Genomic DNA, 24,228 nt, shown 5'->3' with positions numbered 1-24,228 from the left:
ATTTTCAGGGTAAGTTACATGCATTTAAAGAAAAGTCACCACATCTCATTTAAATTTTTGTTTAATTCTGCAATAATTTATTCCAGGGAAAGGGGAAAGAGATGTATCTTACTCATGTCACTGTGCAACTCATGTAGCTAATCAAGGTTTCCTCTCAAGTAAAATACCACACTTGACTTCCTAGGACGTAATTTTGGAATTTAAAAAATTGTGATACTTGGCACATTTAGCACTTTAAGATGCTTATTCAATAGGAAATTACTTTTAGAAGTTTTTGTATAAAATAAAAAAAATAAATGCATTTACTGATGATCTTTTCCAACTTTAAAGTGTCAGATGTGATAAAAAAAATTGATTTGATTTGCTCAATAAAGAAAACCACTTGCAAGCAAAGAAACTTTAGATATTTTTTAACAAAATAGTATCATTAAACACCAATGTTGCCTATACTTTTAGAGAGACTTTAGGACATATGTGTATGTTAATCTCATTATTCATAAACATTTTAAGTCTCCCTGCCCCATTTTAGTCATAATTATTTTAAATCAGCTGCATTGCTACACATGGTGCTAATAATGGGATTTGCCCAGTGAAGCAAGTATACAGGCAGAAAATGCTTGCTTTGGATTTACCAGGAACTGTTATGGATGAAAAGAATTTGCTAATGAATTATGTCAAAAGAACTCGTAGACTAAAGGTGCTTTCTTGTACTCTTTTTTTTGACATGGGTCAAGAATTTACATTTTAAAAGTTTTTAATTCTAGAAAGTCCTATGCTAATCCTCCCATGCTGACAGAAAAGCAATCTCTATTATCTGGAGTCTTATTATTTTTCATGGGACTCCAGTTGTCATACCCTTGTATAAGGTTAAATAGACTGGGAAAGAAAAAAGTTATATACAAGTATGTGAGGAGAGTTTCTCAAGCAGGAAGAATTCAGAACTCAAGATCAATTAGAGGTAGGATTATCAATATTATTAGTAATGTATATGTTGAGGATACTCATTTTCCCCCAGAAATGAAAACAAGGGATTTTACACTTGAGGTTATAAAATATTTACTAAGATAAGAAATTACTATCCTGCAAGCTGAGGTGTTAACTTCAGTAAACTCCTTGCTCTTTCTCTTTGACAAATTCTGTTTAGCTCAAAAAGAAATCAATGCTTTTTCACATCACTGACTTTATGAAGTTTGGGAATGTATTATCATATAGATTGACAGTTGCCCCACTGGTTCCACACCGCAGCATGGACACTTACAAAGCCATCATTAATTTCTCACACTTGTGCCCAGCAATGTCTTCCTACATAATAAACCCCATGTCCTTCAGAACCAAATCAATAAACCTTTTAGGTATGCTCCTCTTGAAGAGGAAGTCAGAAGATTCTATACTTCAAGGGAGATTCTCTCCAATACAGTTTGAGGTTTTGAGAAGATGTGATAAAGTAAGACTTTTCTTGATCTGGGATTTTGTATATAAGCCTACTTGTTGCATCTTAGGGTGCATGAAATTTCATAGAATCATTCATTGATTTTATTTAGAATTTCTCTTCTTACTTTCCTTTACTTGGTAGCTAGTTATATCACAAAGCATATTTATAAAAGTTCACTCATTTCAGAAACTAACACCCCAACTCATCTGTCTTATGTTCTTCAGTTCTTTCAAAAGACTAAATAAATTCTACTACTTGCCAAGGCTAGGCTTCTTATTTGGACTTCTGTAGCAGTGCTATGACTGAAAAGACCAATGAACCACTCATCCATCCCTTTTACACTAAGTACATAGATATACTGACCTTTGATTTGGTGCTCTGGGCTTTCTTTGTAGACTCTTCAACATTTGGGATTATTGTCACTTAAACGGCCAGCCTTGCACCAAATCAGGCTTGGGCCCAGTTATATTATTCAATTCAAGATCTCTTTCCTAGTTTTCCCTTTTAAAATACTCTCATAGAACATTAAGTTGTTTAAGGTTATATAAGTTAATGATAGTTTTGTTAGAAATGAAAATGAGACCTGAGAGCAGTTGGACAATCTTTGCTCTGGTGAAAATGAATCTCGTGCAAGTTGGATTTTCCAGGGACAGCCAAATTAGAACACTTTCCCCCACCTTGCTAACTGTCCCATTTAAAATATGTCCTTCTCAGTGCCCTCCATATCACCTGAGAAAATGGGACACCCAATAATACACAATAGCAACTAATTGCATCCTTAAAACTGTGAGATAGCACATACTGCTCTGTGTACTCTGAATCCCTTAGGCAATTTCTTCACCTTGGGGACTGATATGTGCCCTTGAGTTTTATAGCATAGTTTTAGTTATAGTTGCTGTAATGGAAGTCCAGAGAGAGTAAAGTTCCATGGCTATAGGATACTTGCAATGTCTCTTAAGATTTAGGATGAAATTGCTGTATTTTTCTTCTCTTTCTCCACAAATGCTAAATATGGAAAATATTTATATTCATTCATTGCCAATGGCTTGGGAAATTGTAAATTCTTACTTTGCACTTTGAGGTAGAAAATATAAATGTTGGGTAAATTCCACCATCTTTCACAAAATCATTTTAAAAGCCAACCGATATTCTGAACAAAATTGACTATTTGTATAATACCTTTGGCAATCTATCTGTTCTTAATGAGTCATTTGATTGTGAGTCAGTTCGGCATATCCTCTCATGTGCCTCTCTTTTCAGTGTGGCATTGAACACCTCATCAGTACTTGATATATGTTGTCCATCTAGATGAGCAAACCCTGGAGGTAGGTTATTGTTTTCCCTTGGGTCCCATTTTAGCTGTGCCCAGCTTAATCTAGCTTTCCTAGCCAGGTTCCATCATTTATAACCTTTAGGCATGTATTCTTCAAATCATTCTCTAGCCTCCTAACCAAGGTTATTGGGAAGATAGTATCTTCTAGAATAACTACAAGATAAATTTGTTTAGCCTTATTACTTTTGATAAATTATATTAAATAAATCTAATTGTAACTTTACATTGCCAAACACGTGTATGATAGTTGCAATGCCTGCTTAGTTATGACTTAAAAATCATTATATACTTTCTAGACATGACCTAGAATCCACGATTTGTCATAAAATGAATGTTATATTGGCCAAAATGCAAAATAGGGAAAGAGTAAAGCTTAAAACAAGAGAGCAGTGATGAAATGGCTGTTTACTTATACATCTTATAATAATATTAATATATACTTTCTCTCTGTCTCTGTCTCTGTCTCTGTCTCTGTCTCTGTCTCTCTCTCTCTCTCTCTCTCTCTCTCTCTCTCTTTCTGTCTCTCTCTCTCATTTTATTAAGTTCAATTGTCCTAAATCCTCTACAATGTTGAAATGACCATTTTTAGATTATTCATTTTGAATAGTATATAAGTTGCAGGGGGTTTTATTTTAAATTTGATAAAAGAAAAAACTTTATCAGTATATGAATAAGTTACAGAAAGACTAGACATTGGAACGAAATGAAGATGCTTTGGAAGTTGAATGGAAGCAGCAAAGCAAAAGAGTAAAAATATCAGCTCTCTTGTGTGGGGAGGGGTTAGGAAGAGATGTTGAAGGAAGTTGAGAGAATGATTTTTACAATGTCTAAAAATGCAGTTTATAATAGTATAAGATCAAATGTAGCACTTTGTCATTGAAAAGCGGTTACCAGTTATTTTCTGAATTTGCCCACATGAAAATTTTAGAATGAGTTTCAGCTAAAATAAGAAATTGTTTGATTATTGTTGGATTATTTGGGAAAATGTAGATATGTGTGAGAGAATGCATCTTTTTTCTTTTGTATATATTCTAGTTTATAAATTAAAATGTAAGATTTTAGAGGGGGTTCTCCCTCTATTATGGTTGTTTTTTTTTATCATGTTTATAATTGCTCCCTGAGGCTCTGAAGCAAGGGGCACATTCAGTAGCTACAATAAGTAAAATAAAGGCCTAAGCCTTACTGTTGGCAAGGGTAGGATGATTCTGTTACATGTGTAATCTCCAGGCCTTCAGGGAGAGTTGGAGTTTGGTGGATAATCATTTGGTTTTAAGCTGCTGAATTCCTGATATCAGGGCTTTGCTTCAGTAGGCTAGCAAAGGGAAACAGGGTTAAAAGCTTTGTCAAAGCATAATTAGAGACCCCAAAAGCCAAAAAAGTATAACATTCTTACCCATTAGTTAGTCATTATTTTTTCATTGCAGTATTTTTTTTGTCAAGAACCAGATTAAGTTTTTGTAATGGGGAAGAAAGGCCTGCTATAAATCAAATGTAAAGGTGATAAAGAGTTAAAGATAATGAAGTTGATAGTATAAGTTTTTCCCATACAATCTTATTAAGATAAACCTACACAGAAAATGATATCAAACTCTAAAAGGTCTTGAGAAGAATGTTTGAGAAGTAATAAGACTTTTCAATTGTCTGTTCTAAAACTAGGACACAGTAAGTGGAAGGAAGAAATGAACTAATAGATTTGTGGACATGGTGAAGATGAGCCTGTTTAAACATATGAGAAAAAAAAAAGCTACTTGTGATTTAATTCTGAGTAGCTGTTGTCAGAACAAAGACAAGATTCTTCCATTGATTTCCTCCCCATTCCCACTCCAGGCATTCTCTTAATTCAGTAATGGAGAACATTGCATGAGACTTCAAATGTAAGGTTGTGAAGCTATATGTGGAGAACTCATCTCCATGAATAACGTGGGGAATGCATGAGTGAAAAAGAGAGTAGATGAAAGAAGCCAGTCTGAAAGGAATAATTAAGACAAAATTAAACATATTTTGGACAATGATGCCTACTTCTAGTTTGGATTTGATACATCTGTCATAGGGAGGCATTATGGCATAGTAGCTAGAGTGATGTAATTTGAGTTCAGGAGACTCTGTTTCATATGCAGCCTTTGACACTGTGTGGCTTTTGGCAAGGTGTATAAGTTCTCTGAGCCTCAGGCAACTTTCTAAAAGGATATATTTAGGCAGGTTGTGGATCATCACATTGTTCTGCTTTTCTTGATGGCCACTACACTCCCAAAAGTATATGGAATTTTTAAAAAATAGAAAAAGAATGAAAATGACTTTTGCTTTAAAGATGCTTTTTGATTTGGAATTTTCAGGATCACTTTTTTATAATTCACAACATCCCAAGAGATAACTGGAGATATTATGAGGTTTTCTAAAACCAAGTCCAGAAATTCCTGATCAAAAACATTTGCATCAAGCTAGATGCATGTCAGATTAGCCAGATGAACTTTAAGGAAGAATTAGGAAATGGACCTAGGAAAAATATCCTCACCAGGTTTAGCTACATCAGCTGATCAAGGAAACCCTGGGGCCTTTAGGAAGGAAGCCATTTAAAGAGGAGGGAAATGACTGAGTAGTAATTATGTTCAGTTTTGATCAGATAAGTGGTTTATGGAGTTTATTGCAGATAAATGGAAGGTAATAAAACTAAGGGTAGATCAGGGAAATTCAATGATTTATGAAAGCTCCAAATACCTCATGAGAGTGATACAGAGTTGGTAGTACTAAGAATTAGAATGAATAAAAGTCAGAAACTGATGAACAGAGACAACTCCTCTGCAAAGTGGTGAGTAAAATATTTTGGTAACTGTTATGAGGGATCTATTCTCAGAAGGGCTGGTCTCTGTGTTGGTAATGTGTTGTTGGGATTTTTTAAAACTATAAAGATAATCTTTGCCTTTAAAACACAATTAATTTAAATACAACAATATTTCTTATTCAAAGGAGCTGAAGGAATTGAAGTTCTACATCTGAAAGCAGTAGGTTAGGAGGCAACTTCATGGAAGTTTAGCTATTTGAGTGAAATAGTGATATTACAGGAAGAGATATGTTAATGGACCTTCCAGTTGATATCAAATATCAGAGCAAGGAGAATATGAACTTATAATTAATGAGAGTTAGGAGCCAGAGGAAGTTTGTGGCAAATTTCTTTCTCCATATTATATTTTATGCTCTAGATATATTACCATGAAAACGATAACTTTAAAAGGAACTGAAAAAATATTAAAAGAAATTTATTTGGAAAGGAATCATTTGGTGAAGTCTTGAACAATGTACATAAAGTAATACTTTTTGTTTTATTTTTGCAATATGACCCAAAAAAGTGTTCTCAGATGAGATCTTTTCATTTAATACTACTTGTTTTTTAGAGTGTAACTTGGCCTCTGGTTAAGGAATAATTTTTTTCTATTTACACAACAAATCGCTATGCAAAAATTATTTGTGAGATTCTTAATGTGTGAACTTCCATTTATCTTTTTCTTTCCTCTTTTAAAACTTTCCTTAATTAAAACCAATTTCATAAAGGTCTATTGAATACCTGTTTAGTGCCTAACGATGCGATAGCTGCCATGGCAGATTCAAAGAAGTTGAGTTCTCTATTTACATTCTTAGTGAGAAAAACGAAAGATGTATATGAGAAATAGTTAATAATTTAAGCCAGTAAATGACCAGTGTCAGAATAAGTGATATTCTAAGTCATAAATACCATAAGTGTTCAGAGGAAGGAGAGATTGATGTTGACTTGAATGAGAATAATTGACTTTTTTTTTTGCAAAGTTTGCAAAGTTTGCAAAGCACTTTGCATACATTATCTCATTTGACATCATGTCATCTGATCTTCACCATCACCTTGTGAAGTGGGAGCTCCTGGCATTATTATCCCCATTTTATAATAGATGAAAATCAAGTGAAAAAAATCTTAAGTCACTTAAATACTCAAGGTCATAGACAACTAAAAATCTAATAAAGAATTTGAATCCAGGTTTTCAATACTCCAAGTCAAGCAATTATTCATCAAGCCATTTTGTAATTGGTTGAGACCAATAATTGGTTGCAAGAAAAATAAGGTTTGAGCTAGGCTATATCAACTATCAGTATATCAGAAGGAGGAAGAGTCTATGTAGCAGAAAAAATCCTTTAAATTAAGTTGGTTATAAGCTTGGTGAAGTCAGGAATGGCATTTTGGTGAATGAACTAGCATGACTAGGAAGCAGGTTTGGACTTTGTTCAAGTCCTTTAAAATCTCTGCACCTCAATTTCCTTATATTTAAAGTGATAAAGTTTTCTAGATCAGGGATGTTTAAGCTTAGTTCTATGAACTTTTCAAAAATTTATATTTTGATCATTGTTTTTCAATATAATTGATTCCCTTAGTAGCCTTCTTTATTTTATTTTATATATTTAAAAATATTTATGAGAAGGGGCCCCATTGGCTTTACCAAGTTTCCTAAAGAGGACACAAAAAACTTAAAAATTCTTGGACTAAAATGAACTTTGAGATCTTTTCTGAATCTAAACTCTATGCTACCCATGAAATTTAAGTTTAGCCCAGATAATGGGAAACTTTGAATGAATGAATTTAAGCTACAAGATTTAAGCTTGATCATATCTAAAGTTTAGGTTTCATACAATAAACATTTTTGACCCATTAAAAGCCTTTGATTAAATAAAAAACAAGATTTCACTGGTTAAGGAGTTCAGGATAGACTGGAATGAAAAGAAAATGAAAGCAGATAGATTAATGAATAGTTTACCACAACTGTTTTTTTAACTTTTATGATCAAGGTCTAGACCAGGGGTTGGCAACGTATGGTTCTCAAGCCATATCTGGCTCTTTTGAGGGCCAGATATGCCTCTTTCTGCAGGAGCCATAAAGTCAATTTTTTTTAGGCACTGTTACAGGAGGGCACACTGTGAGCACTGTACGGCTCTCACGAAATTACATTTTTAAAAATGTGGCGTTTGTGGCTCTCATGGCCAAAAAAGTTGCCAACCCCTGGTCTAGACTGTGATGGTGGTGATGGGAATGGAAAACATTCTACAGTCCAACCAAAATGTCCCTGATTCTTTTCTTTTTCCATGACACTTCATTGCCTATCATTGCACCTTTGCACTGACTGTCTCAATGCCAGGGATATACTTTCTCCATATTTCAAAATCTCTTCTTCCCACATGTACCTCAGGCACTACCTTCTAAAATGAAGCCTTTCCTGATCCCCTCAACTCTTAATACTTTTCCTTCCTACCTAACCTTTTTTTTAATTGAATTTATATATTCTCCCCCAGGGTCTCAAAGGAAGCACGACTTTCAATACAAATGTGAAATTTTCAGTTCTTTATATATGTTGGATTGAGAAAACCCCAAGTCAACTGACTTTGGGACTGTAATATCAAGCATACATCAAGTAATTTATATCAGAATTGTCCAGGACAGGGATCAAGGTTATGAGATTTGAAAGGAAGCTCTAGTTTTGGCCTATTTGAGTTATTTCACTTAATTTTTTGTCTAGTCATGAACTAATAAATGGACTATGTATTGCAAATTGGAACAAAAATAGAATTAAATCATCTTTAGGAATGTATTGGTGTATCATCACAACAATGATTAATCCTTTTTTATCTAAACACATATGCGTGTTATTTGTGTGTTTCAACATATATATGTATGCTTAGAATATGTGCTTGTTGTGTATATGGATATAGTGTGTGTATATATTTGTGGCTGTGTGAATAGCATTAGGATAGGGAGTAGACATCTGATTTCATTAGTTAAGAGATCTCCCACTGAAAAAAATCAGTTTATTATCTCCTCTGAGACTTATTCCTTTATAGACTTGCCCAAACTCAGACTATTGGATCTTTCTAAGTATGAAATCTCTCTTTATCCATTATATCAAAATGCCACTCAAATATGTCTGTGACTCAATAAGCAATTTCAGAATAGCAATAGCTTCTTCTTTTTTTTTTAGCCTTTTTGTCTCCAAGCCCTGCTATATAATTGGTGCCTTTAAGAATTTATTGAATGGACGAGTCTATTATAAAAACCATAAAAAGTTACCAGTTAAGTATTTAAATAGTTGAATTCCCACCCTTCTTGAAACACAAATAATGACATGGAAAGGTAATATGTAATAGCCATAGAAAAAAACAAAAAAACCTATAGACTGAGTTCCAAACCCAGCTCTTTCCTAAGATCAGTCTTAACTTTTCTCAAACTGGATTTCTTCCAAACTTACTACTTCAAGATTTCTTTTAAATTTTAAGATAAGGAAAACATAAATAACTCTAAATAATGCTCAAATATTCTTAATACTGGTTTCATATAAAATTTCTGATTTTTCTAAGGTGTTGATATATTCTCTAAGATCATGGAGAGCAAAAGACTGATTTAAAGTCATTGCATTAAGCAATTTTTAAAGGCTAGATTTAGTTCAAGGGAAAAATTGCTCATATTAAAAATCTGTGTTGAAAATGCAGTACTTTATTCTGGGTTGTTAATTTATTACAAACCAAGGACAGAATTGCAAATCACATGATGAAAGGAGCTTCACATCTGCTAAGCCAGCCTGCAAGGCACCTGGTGAAAAGAGAATCGAGTAAATTATGTATTAAACATTCTTATAACTTTCTCTATCTATGGGGCCTTTGATTGGATGAGGTAAGTAATCATAAACACAGTGGTGTCCCAGCAATAGGTATTTTTTTTACAAAACAGGTAATTCTGCATGCAGTAAGATAAAAATCACAAACCATAAAGAGATATTGCCCCCCAAATCATGCCGATGCAATTACTATTAAAACAAGCATATGACTGCTAATATAGTGTTCTTTAATAATTGATGTTTCAGGGGGAAAACAATAAAGTCTTTGTGTGCAGGAGCTTCCCGCTTGTACATCTCATATGGATAAGATCCCAGCATAGAGCAGAGAGGAAATGGGTAGTGATCAATAGAATAGTTTCAACTTCCAAAGGGGCAGTAGGGTCATAGGATCTTAGAACCAGAACTTTGAACCTTAGAGAACAAATGTCCTTACCTCTTGAATAAACAAATCCCTTTATAGTACTTCTAACAAAAAGGAGCCAAGCCTCTTCTTGGAGAGCCCTAGTGCTCAGAAACCTTAACTATTAATTAATTAACATTGCTTAATGTAGTAGATGGAGTTAAAGTACTAGATTCATGTCCCTACTCTGACATATAGTCTTTCTGTGACTGCTAGACAAGTCATCAAACCTTTCAGTGTCCTCAGCCACTCTGTCTGAAAATTACATTTCAGGTGCAGACTTTCATTGATAGAGGGAGTTTCTTCACAAAGACTTCCCTATAAACAGGTCTGGCTTAATTAGCACTTACAGTATTAAGCTAATTAAAATCATGGTATCTCCTTATGGCACATAGAACAGGTAGGTAGTACACAAAGGAATGATGAAATTCCCAGTGCATTCCAAATAAGGTTTAACCTAACTATTCTTTTTCCTGGTCCTATGATCTATAACCTCTCCACTTCATCTTCTTATAGCCTTCCATGTTTATGTGGTATTGGCACAAGCAGTCATGGAGACATAGAGCTTTGCCAGCTTTGCAAAAATGGAGGGAGACAAAAATGTTTTTTAGACCAGGGAGAGTTGGTGTGATTTTAAGGCTATTTTTTTCGTGGCTACTAAATTTCATTTATCTACATAGAATTCCAAAAATGTTTTATAACAATGACATTATTTGTTTTTATTTTTGATGTTCATTTTTAAAAATTTTGAGCTCCAAATTCTCTTTATCTCTCCCTTTCACCCACTCCTGTCCCATTCCTGAAATGGTAAGCAATCTGAGATAGATTTCATATGTGCAATCATGTAAAATATTTTTCATTATTAGAATGACAACATTATTTGAATGAATGAGTATATGCCTCCACCCCTCTACCATGGTAATTTTTCCTTTTAATATCTAATACTGGTATTTTGTTTAAGTAGAAGAATTTATTGTATAGCCTTCTATCCTTAAAAATCCTAAAAAAAAGAAAAAGAAAAAGCCATGTTCTTGTAGTGGTTATGATCCTTATTATAATTCAAAATTGAGAATTATGATTGAGTTGGAAAGACTTTTTAATTTCACAGATTCAAGATCAAATTGAACACTCTGAGCCTTGAAGTCTGGCTATTATTTCAAGTCAGTGCTTTAAGGTTTCTTGATATTTTATGAAACAACAACTAGTTAGTGACTGAAGCATGAAAAATTTAGTGAAAATAATGGTTAGTTCATGTATTTTAAAGCCAAGTATGTTTTGCCTAAAATCAGAGTATAAAATAAAGCTGCCCATACTTCTAGGATAGTACCTCAAGAACTCAGAAAGTCACTATTTCAAATGGTGACCTGCTCTCCAGCATCTGTATTTACTATAGGAGTAATTTGCAGTAAGAAAATATAAAAGGAATGAAAATAGGTAACTGTATACAGAAATCCAAGAATTGAGATGGATCAGATTAGCACCATATCACAAGTAAGTTAGGCTCAAATCCTACCTCTTATATTTAATAATTATGTAAAATAGTACAATAATACCTATAAAATATTACAGGGTTATAAGGGTCAAAATGAGATGTAAATTGTTGCATTGTCCTAACTTTAAAGCACTATAAAAATACTAGTGTTGCAATAGAATTATAAGTGGAAGAGAACTTATCTATTAAAAGACTCTTAAAGTGGAAAGAGAGCTTAGATGGCACCCATATATACCTAAACAAGAATTCATTCAAGCAGTGTTGACAAGTAGTGATGTAGCCTTTACTCAAAGACCTTTAATAATGAGAAAGCCTATTCCCTTCTAAGGCAGCCTACTTTACTTTTGGACACCTCTAACTGTTAGGAAGTTTTACTTTAGACTTAAAACTGGAACTTATCTGAAACATCCACCTATTACTCCTCGGTCTTCCCTCCAGGAACAAGAAGAATAAGTCAAATCCATTGTCTTTGAAACAACTTTATATGTTTATACCGTGTTCTCTCCCTTTCTAAATCTTCTAAATATCTTCAATTCTTTCGATCAGTTCCCATATGGTATATGTTATGGAGGTCCTTTACTACCCTAATTATATTCCTTTGAATACTCTTCAGTGTAGCAGTGTCATTTTTTTACATGATGTTCCCAGAAATGAACAGGTATAGCCTAAATAGGGCACAGTACAATGGTATCACCACCTCCTTTATCTTGCCCTCTACAATTCTTTTATTGCAGAAAGGGATTAAATTTTATTGGTTGTTGTACATTATATATGCCTCATACTGACTCTGAACTCCATTAAAATCCTCCTCTGTTGTTGTTTTAGACAATAGCTGTCCCACCATAATCCATCATTTTGTACTTATGAAGGCAGACTTATGACTTTACATTTTTCATCTTATTAGAATCAATTCAACATTCTAGCTTAAGTTTTTTAGGCCCTGTATCAGTGTATTAACTATCCTTGCTAGCTTTGTGTCACATACAGATTTAATAAGCATATCATCTAAGCTCTTATCAAAATCATTACTTAAAAAAAAGAATTAAAACAGAACAGAGCCAAAAACAGATACTGCTAGTTATACCAGTTGAAACCTCTTTCCGTTGATTTCCATTGAACCATTAATGGCTACTTTTTTTTTAAATTTTTTTTTAAATTTTAAACCCTTAACTTCTGTGTATTGACTTATAGGTGGAAGAGTGGTAAGGGTAGGCAATGGGGGTCAAGTGACTTGCCCAGGGTCACACAGCTGGGAAGTGTCTGAGGCCGGATTTGAACCTAGGACCTCCTGTCTCTAGGCCTGGCTCTCAATCCACTGAGCTACCCAGCTGCCCCCTAATGGCTACTTTTTGAGTATGTCTATTCATTTAGTTCTGAATCTAGAATTATGTAGATTCACTTTTGAATCTACACAACCACAATACCATGTTGTCTATAAGAATAGTATAAGACATATTTTCATCTGCTTTGTTAGAATTTGAGAAAAACAATCTATAGCATTCTCCTCATCTGCAAGTCTAATAACTGTCAAAAATGGAAACAATATGAATATGGCATAACCTGTTCCTGCTGAAGTCATGTTCACTCACTATAATCACTGTTTCTTTTTCTAAATGTTTTCCCACCATATCTTTAATGATACATTCTAGAATTTTCCTAGAAATCAAAATCTATATTATTGACTTCCAATTTTGTTTTCCAGTTCATTCTCTACTAGTTTTTGAAACTCTCAATTTTCAAAATCCTTTTCTAATCCTACCATACCATTCTTGTTCTGTCTTTCAAAGATTACTGTTTCATGCATTTAATTACTCAACAACTACATCTAATAATTCTTTTACTATCTTGAGATATAGGTCATGTGGACATGATGAATTAATCACATCAAGAGAAGTTAAATGATATCTTACTATCCCTGTATTTATCATGTTTTCACCTCCCTACTAAGCATTTTTGTTCAGTCCTTTCCACTACAAAAATTATTCCTCATTGGAGGAGAAAACAGATGAAAAATTAGAATTGAACAGTCATTTCTTCTCTCTGCTGTACATCATCATTGGCCCACTGATACTAATACTTCTATATCTTTTCCTTTTCATTGATCCACTTCTCTCCATAATTTCTTAAGCAACCTACCTTTTTGTTATCTTTACTTTTTCTCATTAGTGTAAATTCATTCTGAGCTTTATTACTACTGACACAGTATTTTTAGACTGTCCCACAGTTTTTTTTCTTTTCCTTATGTTACATGCCTTTGTTTCTATCTTGTTTATATGTCTTTAAAAATCAAATTGATGAGCTAGTGAACTCTCTGTTTATCCATATCATTAGAACTGGCTTTTAGTTAACTCAATCTTACTAAAGGTCTTCAAGCAAAAGTTCAACCTTGTTTGGACATGGATTTTGGGTGAGATGCCTTGGGGCCCTTCCAACTCTTAAGTTATCATGATTCAGGGTATCAAGAAGGTGTGTAAGGAAGAAAGAGAATTTAGGAAGTTTTTAAACAGAATTTTGGGGAATTTTGTATTTATAACTTATTCACACATGGTTTAACTGCTGTAAAACAGAATTAGTAAACTTATTCTAATAATTATATAGCATTTAAACAATTACATTCAATATCATCAGTAAAAAGACTGTGGTACTAAAATTTAGAAGTAGCTACCAACCCAACAACTAGCTTTTATTTTCAAAATATTCTTTTCTAAAAGATTTCAATCAGGAGCAAGCTCATAAAATCAATTTAATGAGGGAGTTGAGCACAAATTATTGGCTGAAGGTTAACCTTGGGCAGATTTGGTCTGATGGAGAAAATGAACTTCACTTCCTTTCTCTTGCCTACCTCCACACCTGCAAAAAAAAAAAGCTGCAATTCAATAATTTTTCTCCTCTAAGAAATTAGAACCAATACAAAAATATGCTATCCTTCAGAAGAAAATAATCAGAAGAATATAATTAGCAGCTTAAAATAACTTTTTATTTTTCTTTCATTTTGATTAAATTGCCTTGTCATGATCAATTCCAGAGATGAGAATATTAAGTCACTTCCTTGACTTCCTGTCTCTGTGATTAAGTAGTTTGAACCAACTTTTTTCTACAGGGGCTTTTTAGAGGATGATGTTCAGCCAGTCTTAAATTTGCTCTTCCCTATTCTCCCTCTATATCCCTCCCTCTCCTACACAATTCAACCAAATTTTCCTCTGATAGTAAAATGAGACAATTTGCAGGGTGTAAAAGACAAAGTATATGAATCAATATTGGCTGCTTCTTTCCAGTGCAGTGTTAATATTTTTGCCTTAGGCAAGGAGGACCTCTAAATATTAAAATGGCTTTAAACCATAGGCTGATATGTTTGAGCAGCACTTCTAGTGATTCATCCTTCCGATGTTTTATTTGGATAATTCATGGATTTGCACACTTTTCTGACATTATAAACTATGTCATGATGAGATATGCCACAAAAACTTTTTTAACATTAAAAAAATAATATCTGAAGTTCCTAAAGCTTTGCTTGAGCTCTGCTGTTGATTTCTCCGAAGGGTAAAACATACATGGCAACTCCTCTAGAAAGATCCTTTCAAAAGAAGGTATTAAAGATGAAGTATAAGGATTTTTAGATCAAAAGGATAATGATTTTTTAAAATCTTTACTATGTGATAAATTATTCTGAAGGTATTATAAAGATGTACAAACTTGCACTAGGGAATAACAGAAGGAGTTGGCAGTGACTTTGAAATTAGTATAGACACAGTACTAAAGGCATACTGTATTTTTTCTGAGTTTGTTTATAGCTAGAGACTGCTACTGTAAAAAAAAATCTTCGGTCCTTTCTTATAAGAGAGGGCCTCTGGCTTATGGGGTTTTTTTCTTAATTAGGGGAGAAACAAATTTTAAATATAAACTATCTAGATCCAGAAAAATGAAATGTGAGAGATAGCTGTTAGACGATCGCTAGTGTCCTCATAAGGAGTTGATAAGCAAAATTTATGCCCCTCCATCCTTTCTTCAGTTTCCCTTTATATCTGCTACCTAAAAAGAGTAAGTTCCCTGAGAATTGTAAATTGGTTGCCTCCCCTACACACCAAGGTTTCTTGTCATCTAGAAAACGTCACCCATTTTAAAATCTATCTAACTCTTGAGCATATTTGGACTATCTGTCTTCTTTATCTAGAGGCTAAGGGAGCATCATTAAATTTGAAGCTGGGTGGGAAGAGTGAGACAAAGAAAGAAAAAGCTTTTGAGTGACAGAGAAGATGAAAGGCAACTGAAATTGGAGAATTTCTTGGATTTTTTTCCCCAGTAGTAACTTATGATGGTGATTCAGTGATATAAAAATGATTGAATATTCATCAGCAGAAGGTGAGATCAGAAGATAGCATGACTACAGAGATTGTTAAGAGTCCTAAAGGCAAATATTGTGATTGAATATCACTCAGGTCTTGGCCATGGCAAGTTCAAATTAGTGAAAATGATGGAGCTCTCTTGTAGTCTCTTACAGAGAATGTGTCTTTGACAGAACCTGTTTTAACAACTCCTGTCAATATGGCCATGAATGATTTATTTTGAAAAGGGATTGTAACTAGACCCCATATGTGAAACTCAGCATTTTTAGTCACATTGCCTAATGTGAAGGTAAACACCTGGTAGATGACTTATGATGGCTTCAGGGGTTGTCTTCTCTGAATAGTGTCTATGTCTATAGTTAGAATGATAATGATATACTGTGTTGCCTAATGGCTAAGAGCTGACCTATGAGAAACATTCATGCTCAATCCTTGCCTGATGCAAACTTGCTTGGGGGACCCTGGGCAAGTGATTTTACCTCTAGGATCTTGGCTACTCTTTAACACTGTACATTGCAGAGCTTGTGCAGATTTACATTGATATAGAGTTTCATCTCAGAGAGTTTAAGTTACCCCCGAAATCATCTGTCCCTCTTGACCCCACCCAACCCCTCTAAGAATAATTATCATCATCATCATCATCATCATCATCATCATCATCATCATCATCATCATCATCAACACAGAGATTTCTATAAAAGCACATGATAGGATAATGGATTTAGAGTTGGCAGGGACCATAGAGATTTCACTTTTAAAATGAGAATGCTGAAGCCAAGAGGTTACTGTTTACAGAGTTACTAAAATGGGATTTCAGCTCAGGTATTCCCAATTCCAATGTGTGCCTGATCCACTCTACCATATTGCTCTAAATAGAGCACTTTTTCCTACACTGTTTTCCCATATACCTGAGCTTTACAACAACCCTCCAAGGTAGAAATAGGTATATGACAATTATGCTTTGGCTGTTGAGGATTATATTTGTGTTCGTGCATCCCTTGAATGCTTCTGAATCAAAGCTAACAATTTGTCCAAAAGGCAGACTAGCAGTATTCTTCCCATTTGAGAGCTATAACAACTGAGGGAAAAAAACCAATCAAACTTACCAAGTTAACACACTTTCTCTTAAGACTTTCATGCTTTGTGTTTGTTTGTTTGTTTTCCATAGAACAGGAACATTTTTCCATGTGAAAAATTTCAACTATATCAGAATCTCCTCAAAATGGACAACCATGATCAAAAATTCACAAATGAAGCCCTTTCTTTCCTATGGTAATTAAGAATCCATTAGATAGCCACCATTTAATAGTGAATAATGAATAAAAGACATAGGAACCCAAAAACATTTTAATAAAGAATTATTAAGGTGTAGCTATGTGCCTCAGTGGATATGGACAGGAGGTTGTGGGTTCAAATATGACCTCAGACATTTCCTACTTATGTGATCCTGGGCAAGTAACTAGTCATCAATTGCCTAACCTCTACCACTCTTTTGCCTCAGAACCAATATTTGATGTTGATTCTAAAACAGAAGGTAAGTGTTTAAAAGTGAATTAAGTAATAACTATTAAATGATATGTTATCAAATGATAATAATGATTCCAAAATGACACAATGCTTTAAGATTTGCAAAGCTTTTATACATTCTTATTTCATTTCATCCTTAAAACAACCCTGGAAAATAGATGCTATTATCCCCATTTCACAGATGAAAAAACTTAGGAAGACACAATTGAAATGACTGCCCAGACTTACATGGCTATTAAATATCTGAGACTAGATTTGTCCCTAGGTCTTCCTGACTCCAGTTCTAACATTCTATGTACTACACCACCTTGTATAAATTCTTATTCTTAAATAGATGCTTCTAAAAGTTTTTTAATATTATTTCTTTTAAAGAAGTATTTTGATATTTAATTAAACTTGTTTATAAACTTTACTTAGAGTATACACTAATTCACATTGTCAAATCTCTTTTTTATGTTTAATGATGCCTTTACTTTGGTGTCCAAATCAATGTCAATTTGCTGAATGAAATCCCAACACTGAGAACTATGTGGTAATTGCATTATTCTCTACATGCATATTCATGAAGTCAGACCTATTTGATGGACTTTAAGATCAGAATGGCTTTATGTAATTTCTTATTTAGTTCCCTCCATTAAAATAGAATAATTTTTTCTGGGTACAATATAATCTTAGAATTATCTGCTTAGTGGATCTAGAGCTTGTGCTAAAATCAGAAAAAGTCGGGTCCAAGTTTGACTTCTGACATATGCAGGTTTTGTGACCATGAGCAAAGCACTTTCTTTCTCTGTGTCCTATGTGACTCTCTAAAACTATCAGTTGTCAAACAGTTGCAGATCTATTATTAGTAAGAGGAATTTCTACCCTGGGGACCTCCCTATACCAACAAAATCATAGTCCAGAGCAAAAACAACAACAAAAACAAGGATGGATCAATGAATAAATTAATAATATCTACAGAAATCTGCCAGTCTAGGAATGCTAGGTCAGCCTTTTCATGAGAAATTTCTTCTTCAAAAATCTGAAATTGTGTGCCCTTTTCATGTTCTGACTGGCTGTATTGGGTTTTCTTTGTTGTTTGTGGTCTGGCCACAGATTGAAGTAGTAGTCAGACAACTAGCATTCTTACTAGCGAAGAGAAATCTAAGTCTAGAGTAATAATCTAAAATCATTTTAATAAATATGCTTATAGTTTGAATTAGGCAGTTCATTTTAAGATGCTAACTTTAAAATAGAAATAAAAAAATAATTAATGGATTAACAATAAATGGATTAGTATAGTATAAATGGTATAATGTAGTATAAATTAGTATAATATATACAAATTCATATAGTATAATTAAATTATTATATTATAGATTGTTACTCTAGTATGAATGAATTAGTATAAATAGATAGTAGAAATACCTGAAATATATGTTTTTAAAGTGGGGCCTCATAGCATTAGGACAATAGCTCTTCTTTTTTCACAGAATCATAGAATTTGAGATTTGGAAGGAACAGCTCTCTACCCCAAACCAGAGAGGAAAGGAATTCACACTCTCCAGCATACTAGACAAGTGATCACTAAGCCTCTCTTTGAAGGCTATTAAGGAAGGGGAAACCCACCATTTCTTGAGGCAACCAGTTCTATTCTGGGACATCTTTAATTATTATGAAGTTTCTTTTTCTGTTATTTAATCAAACTTTGGCTATTTACACTCTTCAAGCCATGCTCTCTCCTATTCCTTCCGAATCTTTATTTTCTCTAGTCCAAACATATTTTTCTTTGTCTGAATCTCATATGGACTCAATATGGGCTAGTAACTCAAGGCCTATCCATCAGCATAGTTACCTTCTTTGGGACACATTCATTTTATCAGTGTCTTTTCTAAACTATGACACCTAAAACTGTTCTGATGAGGACAGAGAACTATGGTATGATCATCTTTTTATTCATGGAAGCTATGCCTATCTCAATAGCATGCAAAAATTGATTTATCTTATTGTGACTTCTATATCATAGTCCTTATTGTTGAGTTTGTTGTCCATTACAATACTCAGCTATGTTTTCAAGAGCAAGTGTTGTCTAACTATGCCTTCCCAAAATTATTTAATTCTGTCACCGGTATGAAAATATTTGTAACATGTAATAATAATAATAAATATAGCAGGGATCCCCAGGAATAACCTACTTGTTTCCCATCCATCCCTGAGTCTCCTTGATACAAGGTGTGAATTCTCTAGGCAAGATGTAAATTCCCCTTTCTCCTGAACCCTAGATGTTCCACTTATGAAACCACTGACTTAATTTTATGGGTTTGTTCTTTTGTCTGAGCTATGCTTTGGGGGTTGGTGTTTAAAAGGAAGGTTAGATAGAAAACTAAGAAGAGTAGGGTACAAGTTACATATGCATCTGCTTTCCTGGAGAGACTCCTGTGTATCAGTGAAGTTCATCTAGAGAACAACAGAAGCCACAGAGAACCATGACCATATAGGAACCTGTGTCAAATTGATATAAAGAAGCAGAATAGAGGCACTACCAAGGAAGGGAAAGTTAGCATTTCCACAGTTCCACCAGAGAGAAAGGATGATGTTGAAGAGCAACTCAGATCTCTCTTCTTACTAGTACTGGCTAGGTGACTCAGTGGATAGAGTGCCAGGCTTGGAGTTGGAAGGACCTGGGTTCAAATTTGACCTCAGATACTTGCTAGCTGTGTGACCTTGGGCAAGTCATTTAATATCAGTTGCCTATCCTTTATGCTCTTCTACCTTGGAACCAATATTAAATAGTTTCTAACACATAAGGTAAGGATTTGAGGGATGGAAAAAATATAAGGGTTCTAGAGGAAGCTGGAGCCCACTAGAGGGGACTGCTGCATGACTCTCTTGTAACTGCAAGTTTTTTACATTATATGAGAGGAGGCAGAATGAAGAAAACTCTAAAGAAATATTAATTGTTGACTCTGAAACTTAAATTTTCTCTTGGCTTAGAAGAATAGAAAGATGTGTAAGTCATATCTACAAGCCTTTATAAGGATTATTTAGGTACATATGGAAATTGGAGGGCTAGTGGAGAATAAAGGGGAGCTATCTTTACTATTTGGGGATTCAAGCATAGATCTTTTGTGCTTGGGTTTAATAAATAAAATACACCAAATATGATTTATATTTGATGATTTGTTAGCCTCCATATCTACATGGAAGCTGAGGATTCAGAATGATCCCAGTCAAATCCTAATATTCCTAAAGGAAATATAAGTGGTAGAGATGCAGTGGAGTGAACAAACCATAGTTATTTTTGAGAAGGCATAGAGTTATTGAAATCTTCAAATTGAACCCTGTCTTCATGAGTCTTGAGTTATAGTACTAAGTTGTTATTGTTGTTAATATTAACTACCACATTCCCAATTTTAAAGACATAAGTTACTGAAAGATTTCTATTTGGGGAGGAAGGTTAATGGGTAGGGATAGATATTCACATGAAAAGGAGCATCAATAAAACATTTTTTAAATACCCAGAAGAAAAGAAAATCATCCGGAAAGAGTAGAAAAATAGAGCAGATTTTTTTAAACTACCTTTTAACAGAATTTCATACTTTGTTACATAAGCCTTTTGAAATGTTTGTTTATGTATATTGCTTTATGATTACTAAAATCACCATATCTTAATGGATCTAAATTATTATCAATAATTACACAGTAAAAGATTCAAGACTCAGTAGCTCTGAGACCTAAATTCTAGTGACCTCTCCAACAGAATATGACATCGATATTTCATTCCAATTACAGAAGAAAATGCGGAAATTTTATTGTTAGTATCCCTTTGAAACATTTACAAATCTAGAAAAATGTCTCCTACCAAAGCTTTTTCTCCCAGATCATTTCTGCTCCCAAGAATTCTGTGAAAGTTGGGGCTGTAGATATGTAGAAAGAGTACAAATTTCTTTAATGTACAATAAGAAAAAAAAAACAGAACCAAAGGGTAGGCGTCCACACATGCCTCATTAAAGAGAGGCAGAGGATGATTGTAATTTAGTCTTATGGTCTAATTTTGAAGTGCACTTGGGATCTTTTGGCATAATGCTTTAATAGCTGCGTATTCTTTACATTTATAACGTCACTCAAAAGATGCCCCCTACTTCTTCTTGATAACATTTTCTGAGGTGCCAAAGATGCAGGTGACAAATGACATTTTTATTCTTGACATGCTACTTTTTATTATATCATTCAGAAATAAAGTTCAATAAGTGACTTCTGATAATACTTTACTGCGGTCTTTATGAAAGATCGATTCCATTAAGTAGGTACATTTCAGTTGCCATTACTTCAAGTGATGCCATAATGTACTTGAAATGCAGTCTTTAGTTAATAATAGCAAGCTCATTGAGTGTTTTGGAGATGTGCTAAAGTACTTGCTCTTGGGTCAGATATCAGCAAAGGAAGAGTGTTTCTTAACTGCATATTCCCTGTGTGTTTTTGCCAAAATACTGTACACATAAGGTGAGAAATGTATGAGTGCAGTGAGATTACCATGTGTGCTGTAAGTTAATACAAAGGAATCACTTTCTTTAAAGAAAAAAGGTTACTCTCTTAATATTCCAAAAAGTCTTATTCAAGGGTCATGGTGGCTTGTCTCTACTGAAGTATATGCTTTGATGATACAATAATTCATGGAAAAAATGCTAAAATGCCATAACAAATAGAGAGCCACCCTGAGTTCAAGTTCTACCTCTAACACATACTGGCTGTCTATACCTGGACAAACCACTTGAGCTGTCAGCACTCCGAGTTCTCTAGGACAATAAGTGGCCAAAATGGCATATTGGTAGAAGGAATTTTTTTTGGTACCAATTAAATCACATCTAGTCCTCATATGGCACTATCTTTTGTCTCTTTCCTTATCCCTAGAACTCAGCATAGTGTAGATTGTAGATTGACTACCCTAAAGACTAGTCCAGGGCCTCAGAGCAATCCTACAATTAAAATCAAACAGCAGGATCGAGGAAGAAAGGAACAACTATCATCTTTCCTGTCTGTATCCTAGGCATTGACTTTTACTGCAGACGTCATCTCCAAGTGTATGAAAGGTCTGGTGACATGTCTTCTCACAGCTTTCAGTGAACAGTGTTATGATTCAGGAAGAGTTAAAAGGAAGAAGGGAAGGTACATTGTGTGAGGCCATTGGGAAATATAATAATAATGTTGTGGGGTATTTTTTAATTAAAAAAAGGAATAAAAAATACATTCATAAGATTCATTGAATCCGATCCAAGCAGCATTTGTTAAGTGCCTACTTTGCGTAAGGTTCTATGAGAGGTACTAGTAATATAAAGACAAAATAAACAGCAACATCTTTTACAGAAAGTCATTATTCATCCTTCTTAATTCTAATGCCCTCCCTCTGTTGATTATCTCCAACTTGGCTTTTGTATAATGTGTTTGTACATATTTGTTTGCATCTTATTTCCTGCATTAGGATCTAAACTCCTTGAGAGCAGAAGATGATTTTTTGCCTTTTTTTTTGTATCCTTAGCAAATACTATATAGTGCCCTAGCATAAAAGAGGTGCTTAATACATTTTTATCTACTGACCTTCTGATTGAAGAACAAAACGGCCAGAATGGTTTTCTACCATAGAGTTTTATAAGAAATTTCAGCTCAATAGGGCAGCTCTTTTTCAAACTTACTCGACCCCCAAATGTTTTTGGTCTTAAATATATTTAATAAATACATTACTAAACACATAAATATTTGTCTGGGTGATCTGAGAGTGTAGTATAGTCTTTTTTTTTTAAAAACCCTTGTACTTCGGTGTATTGTCTCATAAGTGGAAGAGTGGTAAGGGTGGGCAATGGGGGTCAAGTGACCTGCCCAGGGTCACACAGCTGGGAAGTGGCTGAGGCTGGGTTTGAACCTAGGACCTCCTGTCTCTAGGCCTGACTCTCACTCCACTGAGCTACCCAGCTGCCCCCTAGTATAGTCTTATCATAAAAGGGAATCAAGAAAATTCTGGAGTACAGTACAGTTAACCATATTCTCATCTTAAAAAATTAAGCATTTTTGTCATATACATAATCCTCTAGTTAACATTTCAGATGGAAAATAATACTATCTCTAAAATTTTGTAATTGAATCACTTTGCAACTGATGGCCCAGCCTGAGGATGCTTTGGGGTTCGATGGAAGGAGGTAGCCCCAAAGCCCAGCTTTGCTACTTAGCACCAGTGTGATATGTTAAGACCTCTGTTTCTTCTTTCAAAAAAATTTGGAGGTTGGACTAGATGATCCCCAAGGTCCCTTCTAGTTCTAAATCTATGATCCTATTTGGGGGAAAAACAACAACAGGAAGAGGTCCTGAAGAGCCATCATATTTCCTAGGCAATTTTAGCAAGTTTCCAGTGGAAAGCTTGCTCCAGTAAGAAGAGAGTATCCACCTGCCAGCACATGTGGGAGTTGAGAGAGTCCATAAACAAAATCCAAATGACTTCTTTTCCTTTTTTTTAACTCTTACCTTCTGTCTTAGTATCATTTGGCAATTTGGATTGAGTGACTTGCCCAGGGTCACACAGCTAGGAAGTGTCTGAGGCCAAATTTGAATCCAAGTCCTCTGGACCTTAGGCCTAGTGCTCAATCCATTTTATTACCTGGCTGCACCTAACAATTTTTTTTCTTAAATGAACATAGAAGAACCATAGTCAAAACACATTCCCTCCTTTAAGTCTCCAAACCTATCCAAGTTCACTATCATGAATTGGCAGTGAAATCCTGCCAACTGGGGAGAAGTGGAACCAGCATTTTTGATGGCATGTCACTTGGACTTGTTTTTTAAAATGTAATTGAGGGAGCAGCTGGGTGGTCCAGTGGATTGAGATCCAGGTCTCAACTGAGACTTGAGGTCCCAGGTTCAAATGACCTCAGATACTTCCTAGCTATGTGATCCTGGGTAAGTCACTTAATCCCCATTGCCTAACCCTTATCACTCTTCTGCCTTAGAATCAATACACAGTATTGATTCTAAGACAGAAGGTAAAGGAAGTAAGGAAGTAAGGAAGGAAGGAAGGAAGGAAGGAAGGAAGGAAGGAAGGAAGGAAGGAAGG

General features: G+C 34.5%; 1 protein-coding gene across 6 annotated transcripts in view; it reads left to right on the top strand.

Annotated features, from left to right (window-relative positions):
• Positions 1–24,228, top strand: part of TENM2 (teneurin transmembrane protein 2) — a 1,052,113-nt gene that overhangs the window by 110,026 nt on the left and 917,859 nt on the right. The window contains exon 3 of one of the 6 annotated variants that reach the window (XM_044661708.1): positions 4,235–4,256. The exons of the other annotated variants lie outside the window; for them this stretch is intronic. Within the exon in view, the coding sequence (XP_044517643.1) occupies positions 4,235–4,256 (22 nt within the window). The remainder of the gene's footprint in view (positions 1–4,234; positions 4,257–24,228) is intronic. 6 annotated transcript variants of the gene reach the window in all.

The sequence above is a fragment of the Gracilinanus agilis genome, chromosome 2 (assembly GCF_016433145.1).
Source record: "Gracilinanus agilis isolate LMUSP501 chromosome 2, AgileGrace, whole genome shotgun sequence".
In the NCBI taxonomy this organism is placed as follows: domain Eukaryota; kingdom Metazoa; phylum Chordata; class Mammalia; order Didelphimorphia; family Didelphidae; genus Gracilinanus; species Gracilinanus agilis.
This window is presented reverse-complemented; position numbering and strand designations above follow the sequence as displayed.